Below are 15,071 nucleotides of genomic sequence, written 5' to 3'. Positions count from 1 at the left end.
GTAGTGGTTCATTCAATGTGTTGTTCTCATGGGTCCCTTGAACCCGTGGCTTCATTCCCTGGTTGCCTGTGCTCTTAAGCACTATATATATGGAAGATGCTAATCTACATAAAACAGACATCCAAAAATTTCAACGACAGTTTCCAGTTAAATATTTTGTAACCTCTCTAATTCCTTTCAGTGATGATTTGGGGGGAAAGGAGGAATTGGGAAGAGAAAATTAAAAGAGGCAGTTATTTTTACGGGAATATACATTTCTTTTGTCCTATTAAAACCTATATAGATAACACTAAGATCCATTGTAGAGGGAGAGATTCATTTCTGTATTAATTTCACTTGAGATATAATCATATATATGGCAGCCAGAAAAACAGTTGAATAAGAACAAAGCTCAGTCCACACACACACACAATTTCCAAGTCAAGGTTCCATTAGTTAGAACTACAGAATTAATTCTCTTAGTTGGAATAGCATATACTTTTCCTCTTTCTCTGTCTCTCTGTCTCTGTGTCTCTGTCTTTTGTCCCTCCGTTCAGTGTTCTAAATTGAGAATGGAGATTGGTATTGACATTTGAAAAATAAAGGATATTTGTATAATTAAGAAGGGATCAAGACAAGGCCTGGAAATGTTTTGAGGGCATTAATGTCTTTACTTAAAGATATCTAGGGAAAAGGAAGAAAAGTGAGCACCACCTAAAAATGGGAGTTCTATTGCAGAGATTTGGAAATAAGGGTTGAAAGCCTTCCCTGACCATTATAACAAACATCCACCGACAAAATATTGGAAGGAAAAAATGGGCAACTTAATGTATAGCCTTGATCAAACACACCATTTTTACTTTTGGTTGATAGTTTCCACTGAAAAGAAATTCAAAAAAATAACAAACTCATGCTGTTCATTGACCCTTCAGGCCTCAGTATGAGGATGGGGGACCTATATTGGAGTATCAAGAACAGTTACCCATTTTGGATGGAAAAAGTATCTATGATAAGATGTAGAGAATCAGAATAATTCTGAAAATGAAGGAGCAACTGTGAGGCATAGGAGGGTCAGGGAACATTTCTGACATTTAATCACACAATTGGGATTTGGGAATATATTCCAGTGACGCTGACCAGAAGGGACCCTGGTGAGTTTATGGGATCAAGTAAAGCATATTAGAGAAAACTTTATGTTTAAACAAAAACATAAGAGAGAAGGACCTTTGGGTGAGAAAAACATCAACTCACCTTCAGTCACCATCTTATTTTTATCCTCAGAAGTGTTTGCCTCACTCATTTGTGTTTCCTTCTTGGTTTCAGTCATGGAAGGTGCTGAGAAAGAGAGGAAGCAAATACGAGCTATTCTAGTGTCTGAACTAGGAATGAAATGACTGAAAAGAAATCAGTAGATTTGGGTTTACTTTTTTTAAATCTTCAGGAAGAAAAAAGAAGTAGGGGCTAATCAAATATATTTTTTTTCTCACGGGTCCAATGAATCCATGGCCTCATTGGCTGACAGCCTGTGCTCTAAAACATTATGAATATGGAAGCTGCACATCTACATAAAACAGAGAGGTCCAGAATGTTCAATGACAGTCTCAGGTTATGGATTGTGTTACCTCTCCAATTCCTTTCAGTGACTATTTTGGGGGAAGGGAGGAATTGGAATAGAAAATTAAGGAGGCAGTTATTTTCATGAAAATGTACATTTCTCTTGTCCCATTAAACCTGTATGGATAACTCTAGGATCCATTGTAGAGCAAGAGATTCATTTCTGATTTAATTTCACTTGAGATATAATCATATATATGACAACCAGGAAAAGAGACAAATATGATCAAAGTTCAGGTATTTCACACATGTAACTTACAAGTCAAGGTTCCATTTGTTAGAACTATAAAATTAATTCCCTAAGTTGCAATGCACATGCTTTCCCACTTTCTCTCTCTATCTCTGTGTTTTTCTCTGTCTTCTGTCTCTCAATAATATAGAGTTCTAAATTGAAAGTGGAGACTGGCATTGATCTTGGAAAAATAAGGAACATCAATATAAGTCAGAAGGAGTCAAGACACAGCCTGGAAATGTTATGAAGGCATTAATGTCTGTACTTAAAAATATCTAGGGAAAAGAAAGAGAAGTGAGTAGGACCTAAAAATGTGAGTTATATTGCACATACTTGGAAATAGGGATCTAAAGCCTTTCCTAACCATTGCTACAAACATCATTGACAAAATATTTCAAAGAAAACAGAGTCATCTTAATTTAATGTATCACTTTGATCAATCATATTTTGGTTGAGAGTTTCCACTAAAAAGAAATTTAAAAAAATAACAAACTCATGCTTCTCATTGACATTTCAGACCTCATAAGGAGGAACAGGGTACTACTTTTGAGAATCAAAAAGAGTTATCAGTTTTTAATGGAAAATGTATCCATGATAGGATGTGGAGAATCCAAAAAACTCTTAAACTTGAGAAGGAACTATGAGACTCAGAATGCTCAGAGAATTTTTCTGAGGTTGAATCACACAATTGGGATGTGAGAATATATTCCAGTGACTCCGAAAAGAAAGGACCCTGGAGAGTTTGTGGAATGAAGTAAAATATATTAGGGAAAACTTTATGTTTGAAAAAATAAGAGAAAAGGATCCTTGGCTGAGAAAAACAGCAACTCACCTTCAGTTACCCTCTCATCCTTATCCTCAGAAGTCTTTGCCTCACTCTTTGGTGTCTCTGTCTTGGTTTCAGTAATGGAGGGTGCTGAGAAAGACAGAAAGAAAAAATGAGTTATTCCCATGCCTGAGCATGGAATGAAATGACCAAAAAATTAATGGGACTGGGTTTTTCAAGATCCTCGGAAGCACAAAAGAAGTACAGGCTAATTCAATGTGTTTTGCTAGTGTATTCTATGAACCCGTGGCCTCATTCCGTGGTTGTCTGTATTCTTAAATACAGTCAATAAGGAGGGTGCACATGTATATACAGCAGAAAGGTAGAGAAAATACATTGTCAGTCTCATGTTGTGGATTTTGTTACCTCTCTATTTCCTTTGAGTGATGATTTTGGGGGAGAAGAAGGCATGTGAATAGAAAATCAACAGAGGCAATTATTTTCACAGCAATGTAAATTTCTTGGGTCTCCTTAAAATCTACATAGATAACACTAAGAACCAGCATATATTCAGAGAGCCATTTCTGCTTTAATATTATTTGATATATAATGATATGTGTGACAACTAGAAAAAGAGTTGAATAAAACCAAAGCTCAGTCCTGATATAAAATTTCCAAGTCAAGTTTCCATTTATTAGAGCAATGGAATAAGTTTGTTAGTTGGAATCATGCATGCTTTCCTTCTTTATGTTTCTTCCTATCTCCCTGTCACTCCACAATACAGAATTCTGAATTGAGAATGGAGACTCGCATTAATATTTGAAAAATAAGGACATTCATAAAAGATAAGTCTTGAAAGTGCTTGTCTTTACTTAAAAATATCTAGTGAAAAGCAAGAAAAATGAGAAGGGACTAATAATTGGTGTTGTACAGCACAGACTTGGAAATAATAAGCCTAAAGCCTTCCCTGGCCATTGCTACAGACATCCGTTGACAAAATATTTAAATTAAAAAAGAGTTAACTTAACGTACAACATTGATCAGTCATGGCATATTTTACTTTTGGTTAAAAGTTTCCACTGAAAAGAAATTCCAAACAATTACAATATTGTCTTTCATTGACCCAGGCCTCATGATGAGGATGGGAGACCTGTGTTGGAGAATCAAGAAGATTTAACAGTTTGGGATTGAAAATGTATCTATGATAAGATGTGAAGAATCAGAAAAATTCTGACAATTGGGAGCAACTGTGAGATCTATGGGACTCAGTGAACTTTTCTGAAGTTTAATCTCAGTATTGGTGTTTGAGAATAAATTTCAGTGACTCTGAAAGAAAGGGACTCAGGAGAGTTTATGGATTCAAGGGAGACATATTAGGGAAAACTTAATGTTTAAAAAAATATAGTAGAGAAAGACCCTTGACTGAGAAAAACAGAAACTCACCTTCAGTCACCATTTTATCCGTATTCTCAGAAGTCTTTGCCACAATCATGGGTGCTGCCTTCTTGTTTTCAGTATAGGATTGTGCTGAGAGAGAGAGAAAGGAAATAGAAGTGAATCCCCTTCCTGAGCTTGTCATGAAATGGCAGAAAATAAGTCAGTAGATTTGGGGTTTTTTTTTTAAATCTTCAGGGAGAGAAAAGGTATAGGGGCTAATCCAATGTGTTTTTCCCATGGGTCCATTGAACCCATGGCCTCATTTCATGGCTGCCTGTGTTCTTAAACACTATATATATGGAGAATGCACATCTGCACAAAGCAGAGAAGTCTAAAAAAAATCAAAGACAGTCTTTAGTTACAGATTTTGTTGCCTCTCTATATCATTTCAGTGATGATTTGGTAGGAAGTGAAGAATTGGGAAAGAAAATCTAAAGAAGCAATTATTTTCATGGAAATTGAGATTTCTTTTTCCCCATTAGAATCTATATACATAGCGCTAAGAACCACTGTAGACTTTGATTCATTTCTCCATTAATTTTACTTGAGATATAATCATATATATAGCATCTAGGAAAAAAGTTGAAAAAGATCAAAGTTCAGCCAAGGCACACAATTTCCTAGTCAATTTTCCATTTATTAGAGCTATAAAATGAATTCTCTTAGTTGGAATTACACATGCTCTTCCTCTTTTTCTGTCTTTCTGTCTCTGTGTCTCTGTCTTTTGCAACTCACCTTCAGTTACCATCTTGTGCTTATCCTCAGGAGTCTTTGCCTCACTCATTGGTGTCTCCTTCTTGGTTTCAGTAATGGAGGGTGCTGAAAAAGACAGAAAAAAGATGAGTTATTCCAATGCCTAAGCTTGGGATGAAATGACCAAAAAGAATCAGTAGATTTTGGGAGTTTTTAGATCTTCACAGACACAAAAGAAGTGGCAGCTAATCCACTGTGCTTCTCTCAGGGTCCTATGAGCCCATGGCATCATTCTCTTGCTGCCTATGTTCTTAAACCCTATCAATAAGAGGGTGCACATCTACATAAAACAAAGAGGCCCAGAAAGTTCAGTGACTGTCTCAGGTTATGGATTTTATTACCTCTCGGTTTGCTTTCTGTGATGATTCTGTGGAGTTGGAAGAATTGGGAATAGAAAATAAATGAGGCAATTATTTTCACAGGAATGTACATTTCTTGTGTCCCATTAGAATCTGTAGAGATAACCCTAAGACCCACCACAGACTGAGAGATTCATTTCTGCTTTACTTTCACTTGAAATGTAATCATATATATGGAAGCGAGGAAAAAAGTTGAATAAGACCAAAGCTCAGTACAGACCCACAATTTCCAAGTCAACATTATACTCATTAGAACAATGGAGTGAGACCCTTTGTTGGAATCACACATGTTTTCCCTCTTTTCCTGGATCTCAGTCACTCAGCAATATGGAGTTCAAATTGAGAATGTACACTTGCATTGATATTTGAAAAATAAATGACATTCATAGTAGACAAGGCTTGGGAAAGCATGTCTTAATTAAGAATATCTAAGGAAAAGGAAGAAAACTGGACAAGACCTAAAAATTGAAATTATACTGCACAGATTTGGAAAAAAGTATCTAAAACCTCATAAAAATGGTAAAAAGTCCCACATGTACAAAAATATTCATAGCAGCTCTTTTTTTGGTGACCAAGAACTGGAAATTGAGGTGATACCCATCAGTTAGGGAATGACTGAATAAATTATGGTATTTGAATATAAAGGAATACTATTGCACTATAAGAAATGATGAACAGGAGGACTTCAGAGAGTCCTAGAAGGATTTACATGAGTGAAATGAGCAGAACAAGGAGAACATTGTACACAGTAAGAGTCATACTGTACACAGACTGATTCTGGTAGATCTAGCCATTCACAGCAATGCAACAACCTAAAACATTCTCAAAGGGCTCTTAAGACAAAAAGGCCATCCACATCCAGAGAAAGAATTATGGAATCAGAACGCAGAATGAAGCAGAACATTTGCTCTTGTGTTATGTTTTGTTTTTCTCATGGGTTCTCCCATCCATTTTAGTTCTTAAATACAACATAACTAATGTGAAAATATGGTTGATAAGAATGCACATGTAGAACTCGTATAAGATTTCACCCCATCTCTGAGGGGTGGGAGGGAGGAGGGGGAGAAAACCTAAGACTTATGGAAGTGATTGTAGAAAACTGCAAAAAATATGAATTAATTTAAAAAATAAGAGAGAAGATGCTTGGCTGAGAAAAACAGCAACTCACCTTCAGTCACCATGTTATTCTTATCCTCAGAAGTCTTTGTCTCACTCGTTGTTTCCTTCTTGGTTTCAGTTGTGGAGGGTGCTGAGAGACAGAAAGAAAACATGAGTGATTCCTCAGCCTGAGACTGGCATGAAATGACAGAAAATAAATCAGAAGATTTGGTTTTTTTTCTTTAAAATGTCAAGGAGCCAAAAGAAGTGTGGGCTAATCCAACACAGTTTTCTCGTGGGTCCATTGAAACCGTGGCCTCATTCCCTGGTTGCCTATGCTCTTAATCACTATATATATGGAGGATGCACATCTGCATAAAGCAGAGAGATGCAAAAATTTCAATGACAGTTTCAGGTTATAAATTTTGTTAGCCTTCTAATTCCTTTCAGTGATGATTTGGGGGGAAGAGAGGAATTGAGAATAGAAAATTAAAAGTTAGTTATTTAGGTGGGAAAGTACATTTCTTTTGTCCCATTAAAACCTGTATAGATAACACTAAAATCCATTGCAGAAGGAGAGATTCTGTTCTGCTTTAATTTCACTTGAGATGTAATCATGCATACAGAGAGCAGAGAAAAGAGTAGAATGAGATTAAAGCTCAGTCCACACACACAATCAAATCAAATCAAAGTTACATATGTTAGAACTATAAAGTGAATTCTCTGAGTTGTTATTGCACATGCTTTTCCTCTTTCTGTGTCTATATCTATGTCTTTCTCTGTCTTTTGCCTCTTCACAATACAGAATTCTAAATTGAGAATGGAGACTGGTATTGATCATTGAAAAATAAAATACATTTGCATAATTAAGAAGGAATCAAGACAAGAGCAGGAAATGCAATGAAGGTATTGTCTTTACATAAAGATCTTTAAGGAAAGGGAAGAAAAGTGAGCAGGAGCTAAAAATGTGAATTATATTGCTCATATTTGGAAATAAGGGTCTAATTGCTGGCCATTGCTACAAATATCCATTGACAAAATATTTGAATGAAAAAAGGAGCAACTTCAAACAAAAACTGTAGAGTTTATGGAATCAAGTACAACACATTAGGGAAAACTTAATGTTCAAACAAAAACATAAGGAAGAAGGACCCTTAGATGAGACAACCACCAACTCACCTTCAGTCACCATCTTCTCCTTGTCCTCAGAAGTGTTTGCCTCACTCATTAGTGTCTCCTTCTTGGTTTCAGTTATGGAGGGGGCTGAGAAAGATAGAAAGAAAAGATGAATTATTCTCATGTCTGAGCTAGGAATTTAATGGCTGAAAAGAAATCAGCCGATTTGGGTTTTTTTAAATCTTCAGGGAGAAAAAAGAAGTATACCTAATCAAATATATTTTACTCATGGGTCCAATGAATTCATGGCCTCTTTCCTGGCAGCCTGTGTTCTTAATTATCATATATATGGAAGCTGCACATCTACATGAAGCAGAGTGGTCCAAAACATTCAATGACAGTTCTAGGTAATGGATTGTGTTACCTCTTCAATTCCTTGCAGTGATGATTTTTGGGGAAGGGAAGGGATAGGGAATAGAAAACTAAAAGAGGCAGTGATTTCTATGGGAATGTACATTTCTTTTGTCCCATTAAATCCTGTCTAGATAACACTAAGATTCATTATAAAGTGAGATTCATTTCTGTTTTAATTTCACTTGAGATATAATCATATATACGGCAGTCAGGAAAAGAGAAGAATATGATCAAAGCTCAGTCAGCCCACAAACACAATGTCCAAGTCAAGGTTCCATTTCTTAGAAGTATAAAGTGAATTCCCTTTCTTAGAATTGCATGTTTTCCCACTTTCTCTGACTCTCTGTTTATGTGTCTCTGTTGGCCTTTTGTCTCTCAATAATATAGAATTTGAAATTGAGAATGGAGACTGCCATTGATCTTTGGGGGAAAAAAGAGCATTTGTATAAGTCAAAGAGGTGAAGACAAGGCCTGGAAATGCTTTGAAGGCATTAATGTCTTTACTTAAAGATATCTAGGGAAAAGGAAGAAAAGTGAGCAGGACCTAAAAATGGGAGTTATAATGCAGAGATTTGGAAATAAGGATTGAAAGCCTTTCCTGACCATTGTAACAAATATCCACTGACAAAATATTTGAAGGAAAAAATGGGCAACTTAATGTATAGCCTTGATCAAACACACCATATTTTACTTTTGGTTGATAGTTCCCACTGAAAAGAAATTCAAAAAAATAACAAACTCATGCTGTTCATTGACCCTTCAAGCCTCAGTATGAGGATGGGGGGCCTATATTGGAGTATCAAGAACAGTTACCCATTTTGGATGGAAAATGTATCTATGATAAGATGTGGAGAATCAGAATAATTCTGAAAACGGAGAAGCAACTGTGAGGCACAGGATGCTCAGGGAAAATTTCTGAGATTTAATCACACAATTGGATTTGGGAATATATACCAGGGACTCTGAAAAGAAGGGACCCTGGAGAGTCAATGGAATCAAGTAAATCATAATAGTGAAAACTTTATGTTTAAAAAAATGAGAGAGAAGGACCCTTGACTGAGAAAAACAGCAAGAACTTTGATCAGTCACACCATATTTCCACTGAAAAGAAATTCAAAAACCTAAGGAACTTGTGCCTCTCAATGTCTCTTCAAGCCTCATGATAAGAATGAGACCTATATTTGAGAATCAAGAAGAGCTACCAGTTTAGGATGGAAAAATATGTCTATGATAAGATGTGGAGAATCAGAAAAATTTTGAAAATTGAGGAGCAACTGTGAGACTCAGAATATTCAGAGAACTGGCCTGAGGTTGAATCACACAATTGGGATTTGGGAATATATTCCAATGACTCTGAAAAGAAGGGAGCCTGTTGAGTAAGGAAAACTTTATATTTAATAAAAAATAAGAGAGAAGGACCATTGGCTATAAAAAGAGCAACTCACCTTCAGTTATCTTCTTATCCTTATCCTCAGAAGTCTTTGCCTCATTCATTGCTGTCTCCTTCTTGATTTCAGTAATGGAGGGTGCTGAGAAAGACAGAAAGAAAGGATGAGTTATTCCCATGCCTGAGCTTGTGATGAAAGGGTCAAAATGAAATCGGTAGATTTGGGGGATTTTTAGATGTTCAGCAACACAAAAGAAAAAGGGATTAATCCAATGTGTTTTTCTCATGGGTCTTATGAGCCCATGGATTCATTCCCTGGCTGCCTGGGTTCTTAAACCCTATCAATATGGAGGGTGCACATCTACACAAAGCAGAGAGGTCCAGAAAGTTCAATGACAGTCTCAGGTTATGGATTTTATCATCCTTCTATTTGCCCTCAGTGGTAATTTTGTGGGGTGAGAAAATTGAGGAATAGAAAATAAATGAGGCAATTATTTTCATTGGAATATACATTTCTTGTGTCCCATTAGAATCTGTGTAGATAGTGCTAAGAAACACTATAGATGAGAGATTCATTTCTGCTTTAATTTCACTTGAGATGCAACCATATGTATGGAACCTAGGAAAAGAGTTGAAAAAGATCCAAGTTCAGTCCAGACCCACAATTTCCAAGTCAATGTTCTATTTATTAGAACAATGGAATGCGTCCCTTAGTTGGAATCTCTCATGTTTTCCCTCTTTCTCTGGATCTCTGTCTCTCAACAATAGAGTTCAAAATTTAGAATGGAGACTGGTGTTGATATTTAAAAAATTAAGGACATTCTCAGAAGATAAGAATTGGAAAGGCATGTCATTACTTAAGAATACCTAGGGGAAAGGAAGAAAACTGAAACAAGAAAAACAAATATAATTTGAAATTATATTACACAGACTTGGAATTGGCCATCGCTACATACATCAGTCAACAAAATATTTGAATAAAAAAAGGCCCAAAGTAATGTACAACCTTTCTCTATCACACCATATTTTTCTTTTACTTTAGGGTTTCCACTGAAAAGAAATTGAAAAAAAAAATAGCAAACTTCTGCCTTTCATCGACACTTCAAGCCTCGTGATGAGTATGGGGGAACCTATGTTGGAGAATCACCAATAGTTACCAGTTCAGGATGGAAAATGTTTCTATGATAAGATGTGAAGAATCAGAAAAATTCTTAAAATTGAGGAGCAACTGTGAGACTCAAGATGCTCAGAGAACTTTTCTGAGATTTAGTCACACAACTGAGATTTGAGAAGGTATTCCAGTGACTCTGAAAAGAAGTTTATGAAATCAAGTAAAATATATTCATGAAAACTTTATGTTTAAAAAAATAAGAGAAAAGTACCCTTGGCTGAGCAAAACAACTCACCTTCAGTCACCATCTTATCCTTATCTTCTGAAGTCAATACCTCACTCGTTGATGTCTCCTTGGCTTTAGTTATGGAAGGTGCTGAGAAAGTCAGAAAGCAAACAGAAGTCATTCCCTGCCAGAGCTTGGCATGAAATGGCCGAAAAGAAATCAGTAGATTTGGGCTTTCTTTTACATCTTCAGGGAGACAAAAAAAGTAGAGGCTAATTCAACCTGTGGCCTCATTCCTTGGCTGCCTGTGTTCTTAAACATTATGAATATGGAGGCTGAACTTCTACATAAAGCAGAGAGGTCCACAAAGTTCAATTACAGTCTCAGGTTATGGATTTTTTTAGCTCTCTCCTTTCAGTGATAATTTTGTGATGAGGGAGGAATTTAGAATAGTAAATTAAAAGAGGAACTTATTTTCATGGGAATGTGGACTTCTGATGCCCCATTAGAATATGTATAGATAACTTTAAGAACCACTGTAGACTGATTCATTTCTTCTTTAACTTCAGCTGAGATATAATTGTATATATATACATATATAAAGATATATATATATAACATATTATATATATATATATGCATATATTTATCAGCTAGGAAAAGAGTTGACTAAGATCAAAGCTCAGTCCAGACACACAATTTCCAAGTAAAGGTTCCATTTCTTTGAACAATAAAGTGAGTTCCTTAGTTGGAATGGCGCATGTTTTCCCTTTTTCCCTCTCTCTCTGTCTCTCAACAATACAGAGTTCTAAATTGAGAATGGAGATTGGCATCGATCTTTGAAAAACAAAGGACTTTTGTAGAAGATTTGGCTGGAAAATGCTATGAAAGCATTACTGTCTTTACTTAAAGATATATAGGTTAAAGAAAAAAACTGAGAGGGGTCTAACAATTGGAGTTATATTACACAGACTTGGAAATAAGAATCTACAACCTTCTCTAGCCCTTGCTGTATACATCAGTCAACAAAATATTTGAATGAAAAAATGGTCAAGTTAATGTACAACCTTAATCAATCATACCATATTTTACTTTTGGTTGTAGGTTTCCACTGAAAAGAAATTCAAAACAATAACAAATTCATGCCTCTCATTGACCCTTCAAGCTTCATGATGAAGATGGGAAAGTTACATTGGAGAATCAAGAAGAGTTACCAGTTTTGGATGGAAAATATATCTATGAAAAGATGTAGAGACTCAGAGAAAACCTGAAAATTGAGGAGCACCTTGTAGACTCAGGGAACTCAGAGAACTTTTCTGAAATATAATCACAGAATTGGTGTTTAGGAATGAATTCCAGTGACTCTGAAAGGAAGGGACCCTGGAGAGACTATGGAATCAAGTGAGACATATTAGGGAAAACTTTTTGTTTAAAAAAATAAGAGAGAAGGACCCTTGACTGAAAAAAACAGCTACTCACCTTCAGTCACCATCTTATCCTCGTATTCAGAAATCTTTGCCTCACTCATTGGTGTCTCCTTCTTGTCTTCAGTTATGGATGGTGCTGAGAAAGACGGAAAAAAAAAAGAGATGAGGGATTGCCATACCTGAGCACAGGATGAAATGACCCAAAAGAAATCACTAGACATTTTTTTATTCTTCAGAGAAATGAATAAAATCTGGCCCATAATATTCTCTCCTGGATCCTCTTGCCTAGAAGCTCTATGCGCTGGGGGCCTGTTTCCCTATCCTGCACATATGGAGTATGCACATCTAGAAAATACAGAGATGCAGAAAAAATTTTCAGTCATGTTCTCAAGGTATCGATTTTATCACTTCTGTTTTTCTATTCATTCAATATTTTCATTTGTGGGATATAGAAATAGAAAATCTAAAAGATGAAAATACTTTCATTGAAACATGAACTTGCTTCTCTGTAGAGTCAGGATAAAGAACCCTTAGAGCGACTATAGTCTGAGAGTTTCACATTGGATTTAATTTTAATTGAGAATTGATCATATACAAGGCAGTCAAAAATATTGATAGAAGATTCAAACTCTCTCTCTCTTTCTCTCTCTGTCCCTATGTCTCTCCCTGTGTCTCTCTGTCTCTCTGTCTCTGTGTGTATTTCCTCTCTTTCTCTCTAATTTGTGTTATTAATTTATGAGAGACTTTAAGAGATATTTGAAAAAATAATCAGAATTATAGAAGTTTAAAAGCATCAAGAGAAGACCTGGAAATACTATTGAAGTATTTAAGTCTTTACTAGAGGACAGCTAAGAAAGAGGAAAAAAGTTGAGCAGCAATAAAAATTCAGGTTAGGTTGCAAGGACTGTAAAATATGAATAAAGGACTCTATAACTTAAAATTATAATCAATCACATAATCTTTCCTCCATGATTGGCAATTTCCACTCAAAAGAAATTCAAAAAGTATACCAACTGGGGCAGCTAGGTGGCACAGTGGATAGAACACTGGATCTGGAGTCAGAAAGACCTGAGTTCAAATCTGGCCTTAGACACTGATTAGCTGTGTGACCCTGAGCAAGTCTTTTAACCCTTTTTGCCTCAGTTTCCTCAACTTTAAAATGATCTGGAAAAGAAAATGGCAAACCACTCCAGTATCTTTGCCAAGAAAATCCCAAGTGGGGGTCACAAAGTGTCAGACATGACTGAAATGATTGAACAACAACAAAATATAAATTCATTTTGGTCATTGACCCTTCTGATCTCATGGTGAGAATAGGGCACTCTACTAAAGCAGTCAGGAGTACTACTGATCTGATATGCCAAATGGCACTTCATTTTGGCATGTGAAAAGGCACTGACTTTCTGGTAAATAAATACCAGTTAGAGGACTTAGGAGACATTGGGAACCTTTCTGAGGACTAATCTCTTGTTAGAACTGGCAGTTAAACTACAGTGACCATGAAAGTGAAATAGAAAGGAGAGAATGTACACTCAAACGTAGTGGCAAAAGAGAAAAGTTTTTTTTTAAAAAAGAAAAAAAAGGAAAAGACTTTGACTAAGAAAAATTAGAAACTCACCTTCAGTTGCATTCTTAACGTCAGCAGTAGAAGCTTGTTTCTTCTCAGTCACAGTTATAGTATTTGAGGAGTCTAGAAAACCAAAAATAATAGAAAAATTAACTTATGGCTGAACAGAGAATGAAATTACCTGAAAGAAAGCAGGTCTCTCTTTTAGTCTTCATAGGAGTGAATGAGGTAAGAGACTGACACCATCCATTCTGCCAAGTGGGTACTTTGGGGCAAGGTCGTCTTACTGGGAGTCTGTGTCCCAACCCTGCAAATATGGAGTGTCCATAACCAGACAATGCAGAGAGGGAAAAAAAAACTCAGTCATGTTCTCACATGGTGGTTTTTAAATTATCTATATTTCTTCTTATTTAATTATTATTCATTTGGAAAAAGTGGAAATAAAACATCTAAAAGAGGACAATTTTTGTGAATTTACTGCTTTTCTTTGAAGTCAGAACAGGCAACCTGTGGTCCCACTCCAGCCTCAGAGTTTCATACACACACACACACACACACACACACACACACACACACACAAATATACCATTTGAAATTACCAGAGTTAATTAGTAGAGTAAAACATTACTTACTAAATAAAAACAAAGATGAACATTATTAACACTATAAATGTAAAGCCCCAGCTTCATACTGGAGAAAAGGAAAGAGAATAAATTTCACAGGTGAGGGACTATTTGTTTGGAATATTTTTTATTTTGTCAAACAAAGATAATATGTAGGCATTTTTGCTTAATTGCTTTTTTCTTTCCTTATTTTAAATTTTGTTATAAAAGATGACTTCCTCAGTAGTGGGGAGGAGAAATAATGTATTCAGAAAGGAAGGTAAAGGTACATACAAGAGGTCAATATTGGTTTTGCCATCCTAGATATAGAAGATGAATATGTATGAACATTTCAGGAATTCACTCATGTCATGCACTCCACACACCCCCAAATAAAGATCCTCCTGTCTACCTTTTGCTAATAGCACTGTTGAGTTCTACTAGGATCCATGACCTAGATATCGTTCTTGCATTCAGTGACAGGAGCAATGGATCAAGAGGCAAAAGACCTTGGCTCTTGTCCTGGTTCAAGCCATTCAACCTGGAACAAATCATTGAAACTCTATGGGCCTCAGTTCTTTCATCTGTGAAGTAAGAGGCATGGGATAAGATGATATCTAAGGTCCCTTCTAGGTCCCACTTGCTATGAGTCTACTTTTTTAAAACTTAACTCCTGCCTCTCGTTCTCTTTCTCACACAAAGTTTTCTTATTTTTCAACATTGAATTTGAAGTTTTGCCTCCTCTAACTACATAAATGACATCTGGAATGCCAGACTAATGTTAGTATGGCATTCCCCAGTAGAATAAGGCAGCTCAGAGTCTCTCAGATGCAACATCAAAAAGGTTTAGGTTGTTCAATTAAAACCTAGTGGATGACCAGCATCTATCACATTTTTACTGCTTTCTCAAGTTGCAGAACTATTATGATGGGCACAGGCAATTCAGACTGTTGGTGGCTGAAAGGCCTATTATTGCCATAAGC

The 15,071-nt window shown here is 36.0% G+C and overlaps 1 protein-coding gene across 11 annotated transcripts in view; it reads right to left on the bottom strand.

The window, feature by feature from the left end:
* LOC140533766 (uncharacterized) overlaps positions 1 to 15,071 on the bottom strand; it is a 116,880-nt gene that overhangs the window by 96,725 nt on the left and 5,084 nt on the right. For 10 of the 11 annotated variants that reach the window (XM_072653938.1, XM_072653939.1, XM_072653932.1 and 7 more), the window contains 10 exons: positions 13,538 to 13,609; positions 11,972 to 12,055; positions 10,562 to 10,642; positions 9,214 to 9,297; positions 7,418 to 7,501; positions 6,309 to 6,389; positions 4,764 to 4,847; positions 4,035 to 4,118; positions 2,658 to 2,741; positions 1,231 to 1,314 (listed from right to left, as the gene is read on the bottom strand). In XM_072653938.1, coding sequence (XP_072510039.1) covers positions 1,231 to 1,314; positions 2,658 to 2,741; positions 4,035 to 4,118; positions 4,764 to 4,847; positions 6,309 to 6,389; positions 7,418 to 7,501; positions 9,214 to 9,297; positions 10,562 to 10,642; positions 11,972 to 12,055; positions 13,538 to 13,609 — 822 coding nt within the window. Of the gene's footprint in view, positions 1 to 1,230; positions 1,315 to 2,657; positions 2,742 to 4,034; positions 4,119 to 4,763; positions 4,848 to 6,308; positions 6,390 to 7,417; positions 7,502 to 9,213; positions 9,298 to 10,561; positions 10,643 to 11,971; positions 12,056 to 13,537; positions 13,610 to 14,500; positions 14,630 to 15,071 lie in introns of all 11 variants that reach the window. The other variant, XM_072653940.1, reaches the window with a different exon arrangement.

The sequence above is a fragment of the Notamacropus eugenii genome, chromosome 3 (genome assembly GCF_028372415.1).
Source record: "Notamacropus eugenii isolate mMacEug1 chromosome 3, mMacEug1.pri_v2, whole genome shotgun sequence".
Lineage (NCBI taxonomy): Eukaryota > Metazoa > Chordata > Mammalia > Diprotodontia > Macropodidae > Notamacropus > Notamacropus eugenii.
This window is presented reverse-complemented; position numbering and strand designations above follow the sequence as displayed.